Genomic DNA, 21,687 nt, shown 5'->3' with positions numbered 1-21,687 from the left:
ATAAAGAAAATTACAACATTTTATCGTAACATTTTTATTCAGCTCTTTCAGGCTCTATAAATAAACAACATAGATACAAATCGTAAAATGTACAATATATACAAAATAAACCTAATATCAACTAGTTAATTTCTGCGACGATGTATCATTTTTTCTTAACATCGATACGTCAATGTCCCAGTGATTAGACAAGTTACTAAGTGAGTCGAGTAAGGACAATTCCTTTTGGTAATTTCCCAGGTCAGTCGTGTGAAGGAGGCTCAGTTCTAGAGACACTCTGTGAAGGAACTGTAGTCTTTTGAAGAGTGCGTCTTTGAGCTCTCTGTTTTCGGTCCTACGCCAATATTTTAGGTTTCTGCCGATAACTGTAGTGATGTGTTCTCTTATATCTCTCAGGCAAGTCTTCTTTTCTTTAGTCGACTGAAAACAAAATGTGAGATTTGAGAAAATGCAAATTGATTGTATCCAAGGATTTCACTCAAATAGGTTCATTGTAAGCACTACATTATTGTAAACGGGATTTAATGGTTTAATATCTGGGAGATCGAGCTTTGCTCGGAAAACATATAAGAACTCAAAAATGCGCGTTTTCCCAGAGATAAGACCTAGCTAGGTCGATTTTTCGCCCCCGAAAACCCCGATATAGCAAATTTCATTAAAATCGTTAGAGCCGTTTTCGAGATCCCCGAAATATATATACAAGAATTGCTCGTTTAAAGGTATACGATTCAGCAACGTGTAAGTGAACTATTGATTTCACCACCACAGGTATTATAATTCATTAAACTAAAAATAGATCAAGCTAAATTAAACATTCTGTCAAAGAACGCACACTTCATGTGTAAGTTGTTCCATGATTTTTAAATGAAAATATGTTAGTATGATTTTTATTTACTACTACATATAGCCATAAACGTTCTTCACATCGGATGCGGATTCACATGCCTTTTGTAGCGCTATCTAGCTTACGCACCGGAGCGGTACGCGGATCTGTATCGGTGTGATAACTGTGTTAAAGTCAGTACAGTTTTATTGGATAAAGGTGAATGTTTTCTACCTGATGTCTTGCGCAGAGTGCAAGTCGTACGCGCATGCGCTGCGGCGCACGCAAGCCACGCAGCGCTAACGCCAGCAGCCCGCTACCAGACACGCGCGCCGTCGGCGGGTACCGCATCTCACCTTCCTCGCTGCAGGAAAACAGTACACACTTATACATATTACTATAGGGGCCGTGCTAGGAGGGACCGGAACCAATAAAGGAAATTGGATATGGTATTATAGAATTGTTTTACAAACCCTATCGGCTCTGAAATAACTTATCCGAACGGTAACCAAATCAATAGAGTAAATTTTTGGGTATGCGCTTACCACAACAAAAACCCTTAGGTAATAGGGAAATAAGTTTTTGGCAAAAATTTCATTTTTAGTACAAGCTTTTATCGCTGACTGTACTTTTCTTACGACAGACAACTAATACTCATCGAGACAATTCTAAAAACCCCTAACACAATTAGGTTGCGTTGTTTCATCACAGAGTTCCTATGGCCACCGCCTGTCTCCATCATCAGATCAGCTCGATGGTACCATAATATTGCATTGTCATCCGATTTATACATGCATGCAAAATTTCAGTCACTTACTCCGCCGATTTCGTCGCTTTGCTACAGGTAGCCTAACTAAAGTACATCCGTTCCACACCAATTTTGGTGGCTAGCCATAAGCCGCGCGTGGCGCTGTCGCCCCCTAGCGGCCATATCTGTGCTGATCGTAACAGACGCGTTTTGTTAGAGAGTGAGTCTTCTGTACCTAGTACTATTATTTATTCTGTGGCAATGTATATAAATAAATGCGAATGTACATGGTTGTGTCTCATGGGATTCGTTTACAGATTTTCTGGGGATGTATATTTTCAAGATGGCGGTCGCGCGTAGTGTTTAGCGGTTCATTATTACCTGTGCGGGGAGAACACGAAGATGGAGGGGTATGTGACGGCGGTGTAGTGCCAGGGCAGGTCGTGCCGCAGCGCGTCGAGCCGCGCCGCCCGCGCCGGCACGCCGCACGCCGCCAGCAGCCGCGCCGCCTCCAGCGCCGCGCGCGTCGTCGCCGCGCCGCACAGCCCGCCGCACACCGACACTATCGTTAACTGGAATACGGATGATGACACATGTTGAATTTTATAACAAAATCTAGTAAAATATAGCTGGTCAACCAAATCTTGTCAGTAACAAAAGGCGCGAAATTCAAATTTTCTATGGGACGCGATCCCTTCGCGCCTACATTTTTCAAATTTGCCGCCTTTTTCTACTGTCAAGATCTGGTTGACCAAGTATAGATAGCAAACGAGCAATTTATCACAATAATGTGGATATTAAAATAAAATATTGAAAAATTCCAAAATTAGAGGACCTGAAAGTTTCAAAATTTAAGTTTTTTTAACTTCCAAAAACGATAAAAGTAAGGGTACCATTCGATTCCTTACATTTCATCCAAAAAAATATTGTATAGCAACTATATACATAAACGCAATATTTCACAGACAAAAACGCAATTTTCTCGTTTTGTCCATACTACAAGATGGGCGATGACGTCACGGCCTCCGGCCGTTTCGTATAGGGCGTTTCGCGAGTGAAGTGCGACTACTTTAATGCAACGGGTCCCATATAGACATTTGATCCTAAAAACAAACCCGATCGATTGATACCATAAAAAAAAATTAGTCATGTAGCCTATTGTTACATTAGGATTAGTGACGTATACAAGTTTCGGTTTCGACAGGTTTCGGCATCAAAATCATATTTCGGCCGAAACTATACTGGGTCAACCAGATCTTGTCAGTAAATAGGAACAAAAAAAACTATACTCATCCTTTTCTTTTGGGTGCTAGTACTAAGACAAAGATAGTATGATTCTCTCTGTCTATGTTTGAAATCAAACAGACCTTTGACACACTATAGAACAGAACTGAACCTTCGGTTTCTGCAAAAAATCCGGTTTCGGTCGGACACTAAATACAGTCGAAACATAGAGCGAAATATAATTAAATAGAGCAATTTACTTTTTTTATTAAGGTTTAATTTTATTTCTTCTGAATCCCTGCCTAAATTTTTTAGGCCGCTAATAATTTACGTACGGTAACGCTAGCCGCCATGAATGGCGCCAGCCCTCGAAAAAATTGCACCATACCTTTGGCCCACTGTCGAGTAGATGGCCTTAATTTCAATATTTACAAATTAACACATATCAGTGAAAGAATAAGGATCAAAGTCAAATGGCGCTCTAATAGTTTTAATCTTCTGTCGAAAGATGACAGTAAATTTACGTGGCTACATAATTTACCATGACAGTAACTCTCTATACCTACACTCTATTTTATTTGCCTATTTGCCTTCTTTGCACAACATAATAAGTATAGATAGCTGAGTAAGACATAAACTTACCATCTGTGGTTTCCTCACAAGTCGCCTAAAACTACGCGTAGTAAGCTCCAACACATGCACAGTATGCTCGTCTATGCCCATCTGTGCCACTTCGCCATCCGACCCGAAGTAATGCGTGCGGTCCGCGTCGTCGACCAACGTGCGGAGCGAACGCTTCAAGCTCTTGTAGGTGAAGTTGTGGATGAAATCTCTTAGGGATTTGGCTGAGTATTCTTCTGACAACAGGTACTGGCTTTCGTGCTGCAAATGAAAAGCAAGATTGAAAATATACTTTATTTGTTCATTTGTTCAAACGAGAAAGCAAAGTATGCGTAGTAAGTAGTACAAGTTCCTGACTAAAAACATTTTTAGGTAGGTAGGTACAAGATTTTATAACTGTCTGTCCTAGTTTTTCTTCTACAATTGCCAGTTAATTTATCAAGACGGTTCTAACGACCTCAAACTCTATGACATTGAGAGTTCATATGGATACAAAGCTCTGGCTTCAACTGGCTTCAGAGTCCACCCTCAGACCAACTTGCCAATGAATAATTATACATATTATGTAGAAATTACATAAAAAGTGACCTGCTTTCATTGCTCTTAAGTGTAGCGGTCTTGCAACCGTAAGTGCCTTAAGCGTTTAGGTAAATCTCTTTCGATAAACCATTACAAGTCATATATAGCACACATCAGATTTGTATTCATCTTTACTACCACTTTATAATGTTACACATTTTATGGCGGCGAGCCAAGCGAGGTATACGGTCAGATATCGGTAGCATTATCATATTATCAATATTGACATACATTTTTATCAATGTTTTTCTGTATTCATTAAAAAATAAAACAAAAGCGCAGAATAACCTTAGTGCGCCAATATAAGGAAAAACTATAAGTATATGGCGATAACAAACGTAATAAAATAAAGCTATGCAGGATTGTAAAGTACTATCACGACTTCAATTGTTCAGGCTACGAGTCAGTCGAGACAATTATTTACAATGCATGCCTGAACAAAAGCAATTATGAATTTACCTGTATGAAAATTGGATATAGACTTTTACTGCTTCGACTATAAGGTTTAATTTAGAATATGCGAACTGAACGCTTATACAAATACAAAACAGTTGCAGAGAAACGCACAACAATAAACGTAAATAGCTTAGATATAGAACCTACCTTATTGTCCAATATAACAACCCAACCGCCGTTTTATCCTTCTTGCTATTCCAATAAATTCTGCAAAGTGATGGTTCCTCAGGCTGTCAACCGCCAACATGTTCAGACTAGAGTTCTGAGCACACGCGAGACCCCCACACGCACACATATACACAGAGATACGAGACATTAAACCTAATACCTTGCTATCCAATATGATAACCGCCGTTTTATCCTTCTTGCTAGTTATGTCTATGCCAAGAAACTCGGCAAAGTGATGGTTTCTCACGCTGTCAACCGCCAACATGTTCAGACTAGTGTTCTGAGCACACGCGAGACCGTGTTACAAAACATTGAAATTGAGCCTACCTTGCTATCCAATATGACAACCGCCGTTTTATCCTTCTTGCTAGTTATGTCTATGCCAAGAAACTCCGCAAAGTGATGATTCCTCACGCTGTCAACCGCCAACATGTTCAGACTAGTGTTCTGAGCACACGCGAGACCGTGTTACAAAACATTGAAATTGAGCCTACCTTGCTATCCAATCTGACAACCGCCGTTTTATCCTTCTTGCTAGTTATGTCTATGCCAAGAAACTCCGCAAAGTGATGATTCCTCACGCTGTCACCCGCCAACATGTTCAGACTAGAGTTCTGAGCACACGCTAGACCATGTTACGAGACATTAAACCTACCTTGCTATCCAATATGATAACCGCCGTTTTATCCTTCTTGCTAGTTATGTCTATGCCAAGAAACTCCACAATATGATGATTCCTCACGCTGTCAACCGCCAACATGTTCAGACTAGTGTTCTGAGCACACGCGAGACCGTGTTACGAGACATTAAACCTACCTTGCTATCCAATATGATAACCGCCGTTTTATCCTTCTTGCTAGTTATGTCTATGCCAAGAAACTCCACAATATGATGATTCCTCACGCTGTCAACCGCCAACATGTTCAGACTAGTGTTCTGAGCACACGCGAGACCGTGTTATGAGACATTAAACCTACCTTGCTATCCAATATGACAACCGCCGTTTTATCCTTCTTGCTAGTTATGTCTATGCCAAGAAACTCCGCAAAGTGATGGTTCCTCACGCTGTCAACCGCCAACATGTTCAGACTAGTGTTCTGAGCACACGCGAGACCGTGTATGTGCGACACATTGGTGGTGGCGCGCTGCGGGTACACCGGTGATCCCCACGTGTTGGCGAATCTCATGAGTTTACAGAAATGTTGAACGTTATCTTGAATGAGGTTTTCGGGGGAAAGCGGGTCGTCTTCGAACGGCAACATTGTGGTTCTCAATCTGTAATTATTTTATACATATTAGTGAGCAACTTTAAATAAAACTGTTATTTTTTAAACTTTAAATTACCTTAATAGCAAAATATCAGTAGTCGATAAAATGGTATTGCCATAAATATTCAATTAGAAATCTACCTTATTGATAACCTATTATTTAGAAATTACACGTTTAGATTTAAGCGATATGGTGTTAAAGGTAAGTATATTCTTTTATGTAACACATAACATAAATGGCGACAAATGCCACTAAGTTTTTACAAATCATGCAGGATAGCTAGGCACTTATCGACCAAAAAATATTAATTTTGTCACTCATCGTTCCATGAAAAATTTTTTTTATGTAAATTTTAGTTTAAAATGTGTACCTAGCGTGACGATCTCACTATTTGTGCATATTTTTGTTTGTATTAATGAAAATTTTGTATCGCTATTGAGAAATAAATAAATCTGAATCTGAATCTGAAAGTGAAGTGAAGTCAAGCAATTCATTAGTTACATGAAAGCGTGGTGTCTAGAAACTTACTCTTCCTCTTCCAATAAGGGTTCATTATCCAGCTTCTCGTTTTCCGTAAACCGGCACTGCTCATAATTATCATAGAAACTCTTTTCCGCCGGCATCACGGGCGCCGAACATTCCTCTACCAAGCCTAGCGTAGACATAAGGTAAGACTTCTCATCACTGCCCACTACTTTTGATATATCAAAACCTCCTTTAAACAAATAGCTGAACATTCCTCCTTTCTGGTTTTTCTGCTGTTGTGTGTTGTTATTCCAAGGATACTTATTGTTGTGAGATACAACTTCTTTCCTGTATAAGGGATTAGTTTTTCTTATAGGCTGTTTGAATTTGTAGTTTTCGCAGTATTTGAGGAAGTCCTTTTGCTGGTACATGAGGCGTTGGACTTGTTGGAGTTTTATAAGCTCGGAGGTCCAGTTCAGAGTTTCGTTGTGTTTGCAGTTATAATATTCCATTGCTACTTCCCTTAGCTAAAAACATACAGTATTTATATTAGGTTAAACACACTTGTTACTCTGGAGTTAAAACTAAAGTAAAGTCAGTTAGAACAAAAGTTCCGAACAACTGACTGGCCGATACCGTCCGGCGGACTGTTAATCAGTGGGCCCCTTAATGGTGCTTCGACAGATCAGTTGAAGAGCGTCGAGAAGGCTTTAGACAGTATTTTTAATTTTCAGTGCTAATAGCGTCAAGGCAATTTCTTTTTCTACTTTATTATAAGTCACTTTTTGTAAATGGAAGTTTCTGCTAAGTATACATTCAAATGATTAACCTAGGTATTGATAAATTTATAATTACGTAAGATTATGGGTGTCCTTACCAACGAATAAGATGGCAGTTGTTCATATAAGGGATTAAGTGGGGTAAAGAGTATTAGTAGCGGGCTGCCGTCCACGTATCTCTCGAAGGTGAAGGCTTTCCTCCACATAGGCACGATTCTCCCGGCGGGTTGCGAGAAGTTCTCTAAAACCCAGTTGATTAGGGAAGACTCGTTCCATGTGTTTTCACTCTCGTCTAGTACATATTCCTGTGTTCAAAAACGTACAAATAATTAAAATACTAACAACCTAACCTAATACTAGCTGACCTAATAGGCAGGTCCACATAGAACGCGCCACCTCGCAAGGAAATTGCCGCGCGAGGCAGGTCGGTTGGTGGAGACGTGGCTTCCCCGAGGCAATGCGGCCTCGAGTGCTCGAGGCACGTCTTCACAGACTGAGCTCCTTCGCGAGTCAATTGCCTCGTGAGGCCGCTCGTTCTGTGTGGACCCGCCTCATCAGAACAAAGTTGTATTTTGAAATAAAGTTATCGTAGGTTTTAATAGGTGTGGACCTTAAGTCTTTGAAATAAGGTTCACGAATTGCCACTAAACAGAATGGACGGTCTAATTGTATTATTTTTATCTGGATCTGATATATTTAAGTATTAAAACGCGATCTAGTGAATTTAGTTAACTTCATTACTCAAATGAATCATTGTAAGGAAAACTATTTATACAGTTTTCCTGCACATAAGCATGATGTATTTTGTATTTATTTGTTTATGAAAACAACGTATTTGGGACGAAACGAAGGTTATTAATATTGTATTCCTGATCGTATTTAGACACAAATATCTTAATAAGTTTACTGAATTTGGATTGGTTAAAAAAATAATGTAGAAAATTATTTCGATAAAATTTTTTCAAACTACTTAACTCAATGCAAAATGCGTGTTTGAATGCGATGTTGACACGATGTTGCTGCAATGTTGCTGCGATGTGGTATGTCTATGTCTAAACAGCGGCGGCTGGTAGCTATGTATTATGGGTGTTTACTCACAATAGAAAACTAAACCTACACATTCAATTAACCGTCGCAAAGTCCTAGATGTCGGTTTCCGTCCACCCGGTCATTGAACTCTCTCATAGATTTTCGGTAATACGAATATCTTGACGACCGATAGACGCCAACTGCAGTTCATTTTACAAATTGGTATAATGTTTTTATTTAAATTTTATGGAAAGATGTGCTAAATTGTTAACACGCCTGTTTCGGTCCAAACAAACTCACCGCACAGCCGTCGCCCGCGCCCGCGCCAAACACAAAACATATAGGTAACACGAAAAACAAAATAAGCTAGTTACTTTTATCACATTCACACAACACAACCACGGTGTTTTTGCATATTGATCTGATTTAAAAATATATAAGTTTTTGTTTTTGACTAACATTGTTACGAAAGTTCCAAGGTCGTCCATAATTTAACTCGAGTCGATTTTGTAATCTTTTTAACATTCTCACGTTAAATTCATTAATTTTAAACACCTCACAACAAACAAATTATGTGCACTGTTTAAACTCTTGTTTCATTATTTAGAATGAAAAAAAGCCAAAATTGCATTCCCGCGCGACACCGCAAGGTCAACCGGGCTCGGAGCGCCGCTCCGATTTTGCCTCTTCCCTCATAGAAAATGTTGTTTCACGCGCGGAGCTGTGGCGAAACTTCTCTTTCGCTCTTATTGAATTTCCTATTGATCGAATGTACTAAATCTTTTTCCATAGGATCGCATCCAAAGCGCTCCGCGTCGCGCGTTACCTTTGATTCCTATGAAATTACGCTGAGTAGGTAGTGGTGAGCTGTCTATAAACTTATAATGAATAAAGGTTATTATTTAATTGGTATTGAGTTTTTTACGATAGATCTTAAATAGTAATATATTAAATAGGTGCTATAATTTCATTTTGATTATTTAGGGGAGTGCACCGCACAAGCGCTCCTTAAGGCGAGCCGCGCCTGTGTCTAAACAATATCGGAGACAAGTACAACAATACCTACATATAAACTACTCCAAATATACAATGTATGTATGTCAATGCCATACCTTTGTATCGTTCCATAACATCAGCCTGGCACTTGGCACACTGTTGACTCCGAGATCAACAGCCAGGTCCTCCGACGTCACAACACCGAAGCAGACTTCGCCAATAAAGTCAAACTCGCGTATTTTGACGGCGACGTGGTACCAAGTGTTGTAGTAGCGCGAGGTATCAGTTATTGGCGTATATCCTACAGCTACAGCCTAAAAAAAATTTGGAATAAGCATTTTTTTTTATCATATGGAGTGCACCGAATTTATCGACACCCTGATGTAGACGCTACATATTCCAAACTATTTATAAAATAAACAGGATAATGTCAGACGTCGTGTTTTCGTTCGTTCATCTATTTGCCTATCTATCCATCATTTGAATACGTAAGGCTTATACAGATGTAGAGAGGCAGGCAAAAAATTTCGAAATTCGCGGTAGATCCTCTAATAGCGTTGGCTGTACCAAAATGAAAAAATAGAGGTTTCGTAAATTTCTCATTATGAAGTGTTATTTAAGAGTTTTGTTGCCTTAACAGTAAGGACTCATACCTAGTCTTAATACCTAGTAACAGATTCTTTTGTCAAAAGTTTATCTTTTATCATCTTAACTCAACCATAATTAGTATATTCATACTGTCTTGTATGAATATGACACATCAAATATAATCTGAATAAATCATCACTTACATCACAGATAGACAACAGTTGAACAAGATCTTCAGTAGTTGAGATCCTTTCTAAAGGTTTCATTACTAATTCCAGGAATCTAACCATACTATGAGCATCTCTTGGACCTGAAACAATAATGTGCATATCACAGAATCACAGCGTAAAAAGGAACAGTGTATATAACAGTAGTAACAGACCGACGCCTTTGATGTTTGCGTAAATGCCGACACCGCACAAGAACACAGTAGGATTGTCACAGACTTTTACACAACTGCCCAAAAATTACAAACATTTCATATAGGACACGCTAGCCTTGTAAAGTAGTACCGAGCTGCTAACAATAGCGATGTATGCAGCTCGGGTGCGCGCTACCCACCCCAAGGGGTCAAGGCTAGAGGTTGCATTACAGCTTTATCTAGAAACCATTGTTTTACTTAGTTTATAGTTATACTTAGAGATGAAATCAAAATGAATGGCTTATAACATTTCTTAATGTAGACTTACTGTGGCAACCTTACATCAAAGTTTGTCAACCCTTTGTCAACCTATGGACCCTATGGTATACTTAAGAAATTTGACTCTCATGTTGTTAACTTAAAGGAGCAGGAGCCGTTTTTTATTTATCATTGTACACAGTGGCGTAGCGTGAACTAATCTAGCCATGGGCGAAATTGCATCTGCGAGGCCCTTTTCCTTCACTGTGCCCGTAGGGGCCTCACGCGAGGCTCCCATAGGGGCGCGAGGCCGTGGGCGACGGCCCACTTCGCCCACGCCTAGCTACGCCACTGATTGTACATAATACATTATTAGAGAAATTATAGATATAAATTATACACCGTGTTTTTATTGAATTCCGTTAACTTCGGGGTATGGTTAAGTACGTTTAAGATAACTAAATGGAATAGTTAATTTAAAAAAAAAAATTTTTTTTTTGCTATTTTACAAAAAAAAAAGTTTAAAAAGTAATTAAATGTAGCATATAGCGTTGTTGTAACACGGGCATTACATTTAACTCAACCAAACAATTGAAATCTGTGACATATCAATGTCATTTCGAACATTGATTGACCGAGATTGTACTTAAGTTTAGTAGCAAATGTATGAACTCATTCTAAACACTAATCAATATGTAAACCGGCCCTAAGGCAAGTGTACACGCTTGTAGAGGCCTTATAGGAAAAAAATTATTGATTATCTCCGAAATGGAGTTAACTAGAATATCGGTGTCTTTGAGAAAGTTACTTGTTTTAAGCTCAGGAATGCACCCTTGAAATTAACGAAAATAAAAAAAAACATGGTGTATAAAAAAATAAACAATATCAAACCTTTATACAGAACACCTCGTGAAGTACTAGTGTAAGCAATCAGAATTGGCCACGAAGGAATTTTGTTGTGCTGGAGCCTACATTCGCTCCCCGGATTCCAACAGTTGATAGCTGAGAAGTGCACCTGTAAATTATAATTGATTAATTATAATAATACCGAACCAGCTAAAGTATATACATAAATCTAAAGCATGTACATCAATAAAAAAGTACATATCTTCCTAAGACTAAAAATGAAACAACATAAGGAAAAATAATAAAGTGTACAGTGTACACAACTAAGCCCAATTTTGATGAAATGAAGTGAGTAATTTCAATCAATCAATGGCGATGTATGCCAATGTCAATTTCTACTACTGTCTACTGTCCACGAGCATATATTTCTATGATTTTCAATCATAAGAAAAAAAAACATTTGCTTTTGAAACTAAAAGCAATTGCTGCTTTGTTGATTAATTTATCTATTTTGTTTGTTCTTCGAGAAAAACGCTAATGGACAGAATAGCCCTATGACAGAATTAGCCACATTGACCCTATGTAAAATTATGTCATCAATTTACAGTTATCAAAATCACTGTTCAAAAGTCCTTAAAAAGAAATCATTTGAACATATAAATGAATACTTACGCGATCATTTAATACCACTGCAGCCTCTTCAAATTGTCCTCTAACATACTGAGACTCTGCATCCCAAGGAGCATAGTACATGACAAAGGACAAATCAACATTGTTAATAGTGGCGTGGGCATTAGTTAGCTGCCCTTTATGCCAATCTATTACTAGTGAATCCGAACTGAAGAACTTTGTAGCTTTAGGATGCTTTGACATCTTAGAAGGCCTGTAAATAAGAAAATATCACAATATCTAATTAATAAAAATTAAATATATAAAAACAAAGGATAGAACTTACGAATTATGAAGAGCACCATATGTCGTTAACGCTAAAGCGGCGAAAAATACCATTTCTTTAATCAACATTGTGACTGATTCTTTATTATGCTGTTTGGACCCTTCAGAACTTTCTGGTCTTTGGGCATGTTTGGATGGACTAGATGTGTTACTCTGCGGTGCTATTTGAACAATGTTTTCTTCAGTTTCTACCGTCGGAAACATTTACACGTCATTCAAAAACAATAAGTAAGAACCTAAACTTGAAAAGCAGTATATTTGCATTGCAGTTGCTCCTTGTTAAAAGGTAACCGTTCAAAGCAAAAGGAGATACGATTGAACTGAGAAATCATAATAAACATTCACAGATACTGTTGGTCATATACTTGTTCCTAAATAGTTTTCCAACCTAATTTATTTCATTATAAAAGAGAACAATTTCTTATTATTTTGATAACAGGTCAAGTCAGCCAATCATTTGACAATCATGACAATGACAAGTACACGTCAACCTCTTAGGTTACGGTCGGATTTACGTCAATAATTAACATAGTTCCATAATATTATTATTGGTCAGTAAATTGCTAAAAATAATTAAAATCTTTATCATTGCCAATAAATTCAGTTAAGTTGAATTTTACATCAATGAAATTAAATCGCTAGTACCCATTTCTTCCAAGAGAAACTTGAGTATCGCTAAAATAATCAAAAATAATACACTCTTTAGCGTGAATTGGAACGAAAATATAAAGCATACTATTCAATACAAAAATGTATTTACTACATGAATCTAGTATTTTAACTGGATAGGGCATGAGTGGTGGGGATAACTGACAGAACGGGATAGTCTTATGTATCTTTCAGTAGGAATAGCAGCGAAAGCGCTATTATTGTTTGTCCTTGTCACAGTCTCACATTTTTTTATTCCCCACCGTAAATTATACTTCGTTTTTTTTAGCATTAGAAATTTGGTAAACAATCTTGATGTGTCTTTTAATTGAAAAACACATTTTAAAAATAAGTTACGGTAAATATGTAACAATTATGAATCTAATACGATCTTTTATAGTCTTCTGCTTTCATAAGTAATAGTTATTGATTTTTAAAAAGTGTTTTTCAATTAAAAGACATGTCAAAATCGCTTACCTTCTTTCAAGTTCTTTCTAATGCTAAAAAAAACGAACTATTGTATGGATTATGGTGGGCAACAAATAAATTAGACCAATATAGTGTCGCATTGCCGATGTTTTGTCCCTCACGGAGGCACACGTATACCACTTCTATAGGATCCTACCTTCTATGATTTGCTAGCACTTTCTTCTCATAAATATAGCTGGTCAACCAAATCTTGTCAGTAAATAGGAACCAAAAAAACTATACTCATCCTTTTCTTTTGGGTGCTAGTACTAGTGTAAGACAAAGATAGTATGAATCTCTCTGTCTATGTTTGAAATGGAACAGTCCTTTGACACACTATACATCTTCATGCAAATACGAAACCAAGGTTGCGGTGCGGTAGTCTGTTATGGCTTTAATCTCATGGTGAAATATTTTTTGAACGCACCGTATGTATTTTTTACAGCTGGCAATACTTTGCCAAGCGCCATCTTGTTGCAATTGGCATTTTACTTGTTTTTGGATGAGCAAAAACTGTGTCACATTTTGCGTTTTAACGGCTTCTAACAGTCTTAGTAACAATTTAGTATTTTGTGTAGATACTCATTTTAAAATAGTACATCTTTTGATTAATATTAGCTACATGAGTGTGGTGTAAATCCCATAACATACTTTTGTTATGATAAAGGTTTACCCTTGAGTATTTTTTTGGAACATAGAAAACATGGAACCTCCGCGACAATCAGAATCAGATACTGTGGAATACTGGAAGAAACAAGCTAAACACTATGAGCAAAAGTAAGTTTGCTTATGATTGTGATCAACTTCGACATAGTTCTTTCGCCACATGTTAATAATAAATGAACTAGAACAAGAACATCATAAACTCCATAATATATCTTTTTACCCTTGTATTAACTTCCGTATCAGTGTATATGTATATTCTAATTACAGTTAACACTATAATATAAACTGCCTGTATAATTTTTTTGGTGTCTTAACTTTGTTCTATTTCAAGGGCAATTGATATGCAACAAGAGTTGGACGAGTACACGGAAAATTCAGCACAGTTGGAAAAAGAACTTGAAGCTTCACTCTTACAAGTTGAGAAACAGAACAGAGATCTAGAACATCAAAATCAGCGGCTAAAAAATGAAATAGAATCACTAAAGGTAGGTCATAATCTGTCATAGTGCATAATGATGACTCACATTGTTATTATACTTTAGTCATACTTTGATGGCTCTATCATTGTTGATGACAAAAGCAGAATTAATATCAATAACACAATAAATACACTAAAGTAAAAGAAATAGCTACTGACTTTGCATCTCTTGTCTACAAAAGTAAACCAACTGGTTTCATATGGTTTTAATTCATGTATTTGGCAATCTATGGGAATAAAACTAAAGGTGTATTGTTATGGTTTCATTGTTTTGCATATGACATTTTAGAATAAATTAGAAAGAAGTCAACATGAAACAAATGCATTGGAAAATGAAGTGCAATCTCTCAAAATAGAGCAGGACAAAAAAGCTGAATACATCAGAGAGTTGGAGCAAAAAAATGATGATTTGGAAAGAGGGCAAAGGTATGACCTGTATTTTTCAAAATAACAGTATTTGTGGTGCTTTGGTATATAAAAACACACAGTGTCCTGTAGACTAATTTAACCCTTAAATGCATGACTTTTTCTTTTTACCCGAAATTAATATATGTATCACATAATTGTTTGCCGATTCTAGGAAAAATAGTTAAAAAAAATATAACTTCGATTTTCACTGCGAAATCAGTGTTAGAAGTTGAATTGGCTAAATCATATTTATGTAAATATGTAATTTTCAGTAATAGATACATGAAATTTTTTACTACCATTAGAAAGGTACACTATTTGTGATATACCTATGATAAAGTTTTTAAATATAAAATAATTACAAACCCCGAAAAATCTGCCCAAAATGACATACTAAAAATCATCAACTTCCAGGTTTTTCCAAGTTTGCCGACATTCCGTCTATAAACAAATGTAATTTTTATAAATTAAAATACTGCGTAAATTTATGTAATGATTCGGAAAATTTATTAGTTTTACTATTGAAATAATATACAAGAACAAATAGAATTTGTTTAATAATGCATAACATTTGATGTTTATGTTGTGTGTATAAATGCATCACTATGCATTTAAGGGTTAAAGATACTACTAAAATATACTAAATTACAACTGGGTTAAAAATTACAAAAAAATATAGTAAAAGTAGCACCCCCTTAATATTCCTGTGGGTGTAGAAAGTAGTTGCAGAAATTACATTTGGGTGGATCAACCTTTTTGTGTTGTTATTCTGAGTTGCTGTACTAATGTATCACACTCTACTAACAACATGCCTAGATGGCCCATTAAGGAAATTGCTTATGGGTACCATGAAAATGCATGTTTAACTTGTTAAATTTAAACTTAAAGTCAGGATTTTTAAGAGTTAATTTTCACCTGGGTAACTAACCCTAAACATGGTAGCGAGTGACACTAAAAAGTTTATTGACCAATTTATTTTATTCATATTACAAATACTAAATTTATTTTACAATGATTACAGGGTTGTATCTGAATCAGTGTCTTGCATAGAGGCATTGTTAAATCAGGCATATGAAAGAAATGCTGTTTTAGAAAGTGAAGTTGATGAAATAGAAACACTAAAAGTGAGATTACAACGAGCTACAGATGAAGCTAGAGGTGTGTATATTTATTTTAACTTAGAATTTGAATAATTGCCACCATTTATCTATAAGTTTTGTATTTGTATACATTCGAATGGGTTATTCCCACTAGTTACTACCAAGTTGTTACCAGTGGTACTACTGGGAATTTTTTTCCCACCTTTTACCACTGGTAACTACTGGGAAAAATTATTCCCAGTAGTTACCACCAAAATTTTGTTAGAGTTAAATACTAATAAAAACAGTATAAAATAGTATACATAGTATAAATATAGAGTGATTTAATAAACAATTATAAGTCGATTAGTGTTTTAGTAAACTGCCTTAAACACGACCAAGAATATTGAAACAGTTTAACCGGTACTAGTTACTAGTACAAAAACTATAAAATATGTAAGATAAATTTAATAATCCATTTAGATTTTTTTTCAAGTGATTTTATTAGGTAATTCAAAATCACTATATATTTGTACTATATTATTTTTATACTGTTTTTATTAGTATTTAACTCAAACAAAATTTTGGTGGTAACTACTGGGAATTTTTATTCCCAGTAGTTACCACTAAACCGAGTTGGTGGTAACTACTGGGAATAATTTTTCCCAGTAGTTACCAGTGGTAAAAGGTGGGAAAAAAAATCCCAGTATTACCACTGGTAACAACTTGGTAGTAACTAGTGGGTGAGTAGTGGGAATAACCCATTCGAGTTTGTATGTCAACTTAAGTTTTTTTAATCCTATAAGCCATTTCTAAAGATTTATCCTTATGTTTGAGAAAGCATTAAAATAAAAGAAAAGGTACTTTATTTAGTTTATGAAAGGTCCTAGTTAGATTGGTCCTTGTAAGTTGTAATGCAGATGACAAACAAAACTTACTAATAACAAACATAATTTCATAACCATACTGAACCATACTTACACTGAAATAAGGTTGATTTTCATTTATTTATCTTTTAGTAAAGTATTGGTAAAAGTTTACTCCAAGAGGCCAATAGTCCAAATCTATTTTTGGGAAGTTAGGTTTAAAACTTCTAATATGTAACTATAATAATATGTATTTACATTTTGAAGCCAGTTAATCTGAAATACTTAATATTGTGCATTTTCAGATCTGAAGCAGGAACTGAAAGTAGTAGAAAAAATCCCAGTGCACAGAAAGGAAGATGATAGTACAAATGAAAATGCATTGGTCAATGGGCACAACACTTCCGCCAGAGCAGTGGAAACAGAAACCCAAACGGGCTTACCTTCACCACATAAACGTAAGTTGTGAAATTAGACTGATAGCACAGATAAGTACTACCGTACAGAAAATAAACTTCCTACAAAACTGAAGTTTGACAGTGATTCAGGGACGAATGATGCTGTCCTTTTGGCTATTTAGGGTTGTGTTGATTTCATACATTCATTTTACTAAATGGGAGCGAATCATGTCCGATCAGATTTATTTGTATCATGGCTTAGTTTCTAGTTATTGTTCTATGTTGTAAGCTCTAAGCTCATGTTTTTTTACAGGCGAAATCAATGGAAATGCCATGACACCGTCAGCCAGAGTATCCGCTATCAACATTGTGGGTGATTTGCTCCGTAAAGTTGGGGTAAGTGATAGCCAAATTATGCAAACTTTAGTTAAAGCTTTCTTAGTTGTTGTTGTGGTGCTAGTTACTTTTCAATACTTTATTGAAACATTTTGAAATTACTATTAAGTTTTAAAGTAAATTATTTTTGCCAGAAATAACTTATGAAAATGTGTGATATTAATACAAATGCTAGTTATTATTATATGTATTATATTATTTATGTTCTGTGTATATTATATATTATATTATGTATTTTAAGAGTTATTGTTACATGATATTTTTATTTTGATATTGTTATCAAATATATATTGTTTAACATAAAATATAAACATTGTTATATTTGCACTTTATTTTGCTTATTTATTTAAATACAAACGCCTTGGTAAGTATTTTCAACAACCTTTAAGGTTGACTAATTACTATTTTATGGTTAATATTTTATGTCATCAACATCATACAGCAGTTGACTAAATAAAGTTACATGAAAGCCATCATGTCATTTTATCTCAGTCTATTTAATTCTAAAAGTAAATAAAAAACACGTGTGGCTAAACAACTAAGTCAGGTGTTTTCTCATACTATTTAAGATCCAAAATAAATAAGATCTATGGAATAGACTAATACACTGTTAATTAAAAATATTTATATGTATCATATTGTTTTATACACAAAAGTTTTACATGTAATTTTAATATGTTCCCATTATTTAATATTATGTATAATAATTACCAAAATTTTATCTGTGCATTATAACAACAACCCATAAATAGTGTTATTATATATAGTTAAGTTCACAAAGCACCAAGTAGAAATGTATGTTACACATTAAAGACCAATATTTGCATTTGCATGTTAATTTTAGTTGTGCTTAAATTGTATGTAGTGTGCATGATATTTATTGCTTCCAGCTTGAAAGGTTTCTTTGCCGTGAATGTGGTATGATCAAATGCTCGTGTGACGGTCAACCTCCAGACTTGAGTGATGCCGCCAAGTCAACCGAGATCTCCCATGCCTGCGATAATACCGATAACAGCATAGACGCTTCCATAGAATATAGAAACCCTAAAGTGTTCATTCGACAATCTTCTGGGCCCGATCCAATAACAGAAAAACATCAGTTAAAGCACAGATCCTCAGAGGAAGGATTTTCTAGGCCCGGCGTGGGAGAGAATGGGAAATTGAGACGATCTTTCGCTGTGAGGTCTAGGGAGGGGCTTGAAAACCTGTTGAGCTTCGCCTCTATTCGGAATGGACAGCCGCGAGCCAAGCCAAAGCAGACTTTAGCACGATAACATATACCTGTAGTAGTGAATTGTCTTGTGGCTCGTACACAAATACCTGTTTAATACTACCCAGAAGGGTCACCTCTGCTTCTAAGAATATTAAATACTTAGATGGAAAAATTGTTGATATAGTTGTAATTATAGTTTTTTTCTTATATAGGTATATGTATATTCCTCAAAGCTAAGGTGGTTTACAGAGCACACAAACATACAAACGTGTTTAGTATTTAGCCGTAATCTTGAACTGACCGGACAGAATTTAATCACGTATTCCTGTGACCATAGAGTAAAAAAAAAATAGGACTATAACGTAACTGGGAAAGAAATGTTTATTGATGATTTTTTAGTGCACAAAAAAGGATTATATCTTTTATGTGATACGAAAAGAAATCCTTTAGATTGAACTAGTCAAGTTTTAAATCGATAAAAAATCGAGTTATAGCACAGCATTAATAAAATTGCTTATTATTTCTACACCCAAATCCTGTATCCAATGTGACATTTTAGTATCTTATCGTGGTCGGGAATACATTATTGAAATCTGTTGAATGTAGGTAATATAACTTACTTAGATTACGGTGATTACTTAATTGCAGTGTACATAACTAGATGTATAATATTGTATTGTACAATTTTGTGCTGTTTTTCATTATTGAAATAATATTTTTAGATGCATGTTTCACACATACATTTATTATAGTATGTATTGAGTTATGTTTCCCCAGTTATCTTTTGTGTGTGCTGGCTGTGCGTATAATTAGTTACGGTGAAGGCTTTAACCGCACATTATTTCCCATCACCTACTAATAATAGTATCATTCATATGTTGTACTTTTCTTCATTGTAGGCTTTGGAATCAAAGTTAGCATCGTGTCGTGGTACGGTTAGACCTAAAGAGCATTCACCAAATTCAAGCTCAGATGTGAATAAGGACTACAGGTGTGTACTCAAGAACTAATACGCTGTTTGTCATCGGCAACTCATCGCCACTGCACTGCAAAACTTAGTTGCAGACTTAGCACTTAGTGTGATATTGGTACACAAGTAAAATATTGTAGATTGGATGTATATTTTCGTAAAATTGTTTGAGTTAAGCACTAAAAAAATATATCAAAGAAGCTTTAAATCTGCTTCATACTTAAATATTAACTAACTTGTGTACTAGAATTAACATCACTTTTCCTATAATTTGCTAAAAACTGTGATGATAAATGAAGATATTTTAAGGATTGGTAAATGTAGTACTAATTATCTAATTTTGGCCTACCCACCGGCGACAAAACACGTTATTTGCGGCACACAAAGGCTTTTATAGATCTGTAGAAACCATTGGATTATGAGTTTGAGGGCTTCGCGGCATAGCGTCTAATATAATGGGCCATCATTTAAGTACCTACTTGTAAAAAAGTGTGCCGTCCGTCTAAGATCTGAACTATATAAATAAAAGTATAATTTAATTTACCGTAATATAATAAAATCGATTATTCTATCAGATATATGTATTCTTTATTAATGAACTATATTGCATTGGCGCCCGAATCAAATCTTGATATGGTTATCTGCCTGCGCGCGTGTAAGCTATCGCTAGCTTTAATTGGTGGACAAAATATTTTGGAGTGATACTTTATGTAAATAATTAGAATTCATATGAAATTGTTAAAATTAGATTATTTTATAATATTAATTCAATTAATTTCATGAATATACAAACAAATCTGTAGAATCTTATACTCACCGGACTGATTTTGATATCTTGTTGTTTTAATTCATGTATGAAATAAATAAAAGAACTAATAGATGCAGATAACAAAAATAGGTAGACAAAATATTACAGAAAAAGTTAACTTAATGTTACATTTCCTTGCAGTTAATACCCTACGTGTTTGTTTTTAACAAAAGCTTGAATCATTCATGTAAAGAATTGAAATATCGTGACCAACACAGACAACTATTTTATCTCCCATAATTCAGTTCGTGGTATTTATGGTTTACGCTATTCGCATCTATATCCTCAATATTAGACCAGGACCTCTAGAACTGTGTCGTATGCATAATTGTTAGACCGCAGTTTGACTTCTGATCCTTGCAGCAGTGCTCCCAGGCTTCAAGGAACTCGATGTTGCCAGACTGAAAAGTGGTGCCGTTTCCACCACCAGCCCCTTGAATTTCCCCCTTACAATTCTCATACATGTCGCTGTCGAAAAAATTACACTCTTTTCACAAATAGGACATAGGTGGGGCTAGCTCTTAGCGTATTTGCACTACCTAATTAGGATTGGTATCTATTGAAAGTACGTTTAATTACCTTTATAATGACATATTTTGTGTTTCATGTCAGGTTGCTTAGGCTAGGTGTCATGTGTAAAGGCAGTTAGTATACCTTGACATACATGTTGTTTGCCGTGTCTTTTTCATGCAGCTGTCGGACATGTATATCGGTCGTTTCAGTTGTCTGTGTTCATATTCATTAGCAATATTTAATTAGAATTACACTAATTTCAATTCTTTACTTTAATGTTCTCCTGACTCTTATTATAAAATAACGAATGGGCATTAAGACGTATTTTATTTAACATCGTAATTAACCATTGTCATCTAAATTTATATCTATTATACATATTTTTAATATTTAATTTCTATAATTATTGGTCATCTTCATTGTTAATCCATTTTGACCCCCATACTCCATTTTGTAAGCATGGTATGTCTGTCGTTCTGTAATCTGTAAGTAGCCTTTCTAACATAAAATACTATGTTCCTCAGTTCCGATTATAGCAATAAAATAATTTCTAATAGATATAATTACTATTGTAAGCATCGTAATTTGTGCTCTCACTATTAACTGATGTAA

At 35.5% G+C, this 21,687-nt stretch overlaps 2 protein-coding genes across 2 annotated transcripts; one reads left to right on the top strand and one right to left on the bottom strand.

Annotated features, from left to right (window-relative positions):
* Positions 1–18: 18 nt before the first annotated feature.
* On the bottom strand, positions 19–12,621 carry LOC134651009 (uncharacterized). Its single transcript, XM_063505979.1, has 12 exons — positions 12,166–12,621; positions 11,883–12,093; positions 11,256–11,379; positions 9,949–10,055; positions 9,274–9,471; positions 7,231–7,437; positions 6,417–6,880; positions 5,597–5,894; positions 3,438–3,677; positions 1,953–2,143; positions 1,058–1,187; positions 19–420 (listed from the first exon to the last, which is right to left on the bottom strand). Exons 1-12 carry the CDS (start codon positions 12,366–12,368, stop codon positions 118–120), a joined length of 2,676 nt encoding a protein of 891 aa, XP_063362049.1. The 5' UTR covers positions 12,369–12,621; the 3' UTR covers positions 19–117.
* Positions 12,622–13,753: 1,132 nt separating this feature from the next.
* LOC134650999 (nuclear distribution protein nudE-like 1) lies at positions 13,754–18,962 on the top strand. Its single transcript, XM_063505968.1, has 7 exons — positions 13,754–14,057; positions 14,278–14,431; positions 14,714–14,850; positions 15,854–15,990; positions 17,083–17,235; positions 17,489–17,571; positions 18,462–18,962. Exons 1-7 carry the CDS (start codon positions 13,984–13,986, stop codon positions 18,843–18,845), a joined length of 1,122 nt encoding a protein of 373 aa, XP_063362038.1. The 5' UTR covers positions 13,754–13,983; the 3' UTR covers positions 18,846–18,962.
* Positions 18,963–21,687: the final 2,725 nt, after the last annotated feature.

This window comes from Cydia amplana, chromosome 9, assembly GCF_948474715.1.
Source record: "Cydia amplana chromosome 9, ilCydAmpl1.1, whole genome shotgun sequence".
NCBI classification, from domain to species: Eukaryota; Metazoa; Arthropoda; class Insecta; order Lepidoptera; family Tortricidae; genus Cydia; species Cydia amplana.
This window is presented reverse-complemented; position numbering and strand designations above follow the sequence as displayed.

Coding starts and splice junctions, on each gene's coding strand:
- LOC134651009 (XM_063505979.1), bottom strand. CDS start 12,368: ATGTTTCCGACGGTAGAAACTGAAGAAAACATTGTTCAAATAGCACCG. Junction 11,380..11,882: donor CAGTGGTATTAAATGATCGC/GTAAGTATTCAT, acceptor TATAATTTACAG/GTGCACTTCTCAGCTATCAA. Junction 1,188..1,952: donor TTCGTGTTCTCCCCGCACAG/GTAATAATGAAC, acceptor GTTTTCCTGCAG/CGAGGAAGGTGAGATGCGGT.
- LOC134650999 (XM_063505968.1), top strand. CDS start 13,984: ATGGAACCTCCGCGACAATCAGAATCAGATACTGTGGAATACTGGAAG. Junction 14,851..15,853: donor GATTTGGAAAGAGGGCAAAG/GTATGACCTGTA, acceptor CAATGATTACAG/GGTTGTATCTGAATCAGTGT. Junction 17,572..18,461: donor ATTTGCTCCGTAAAGTTGGG/GTAAGTGATAGC, acceptor TATTGCTTCCAG/CTTGAAAGGTTTCTTTGCCG.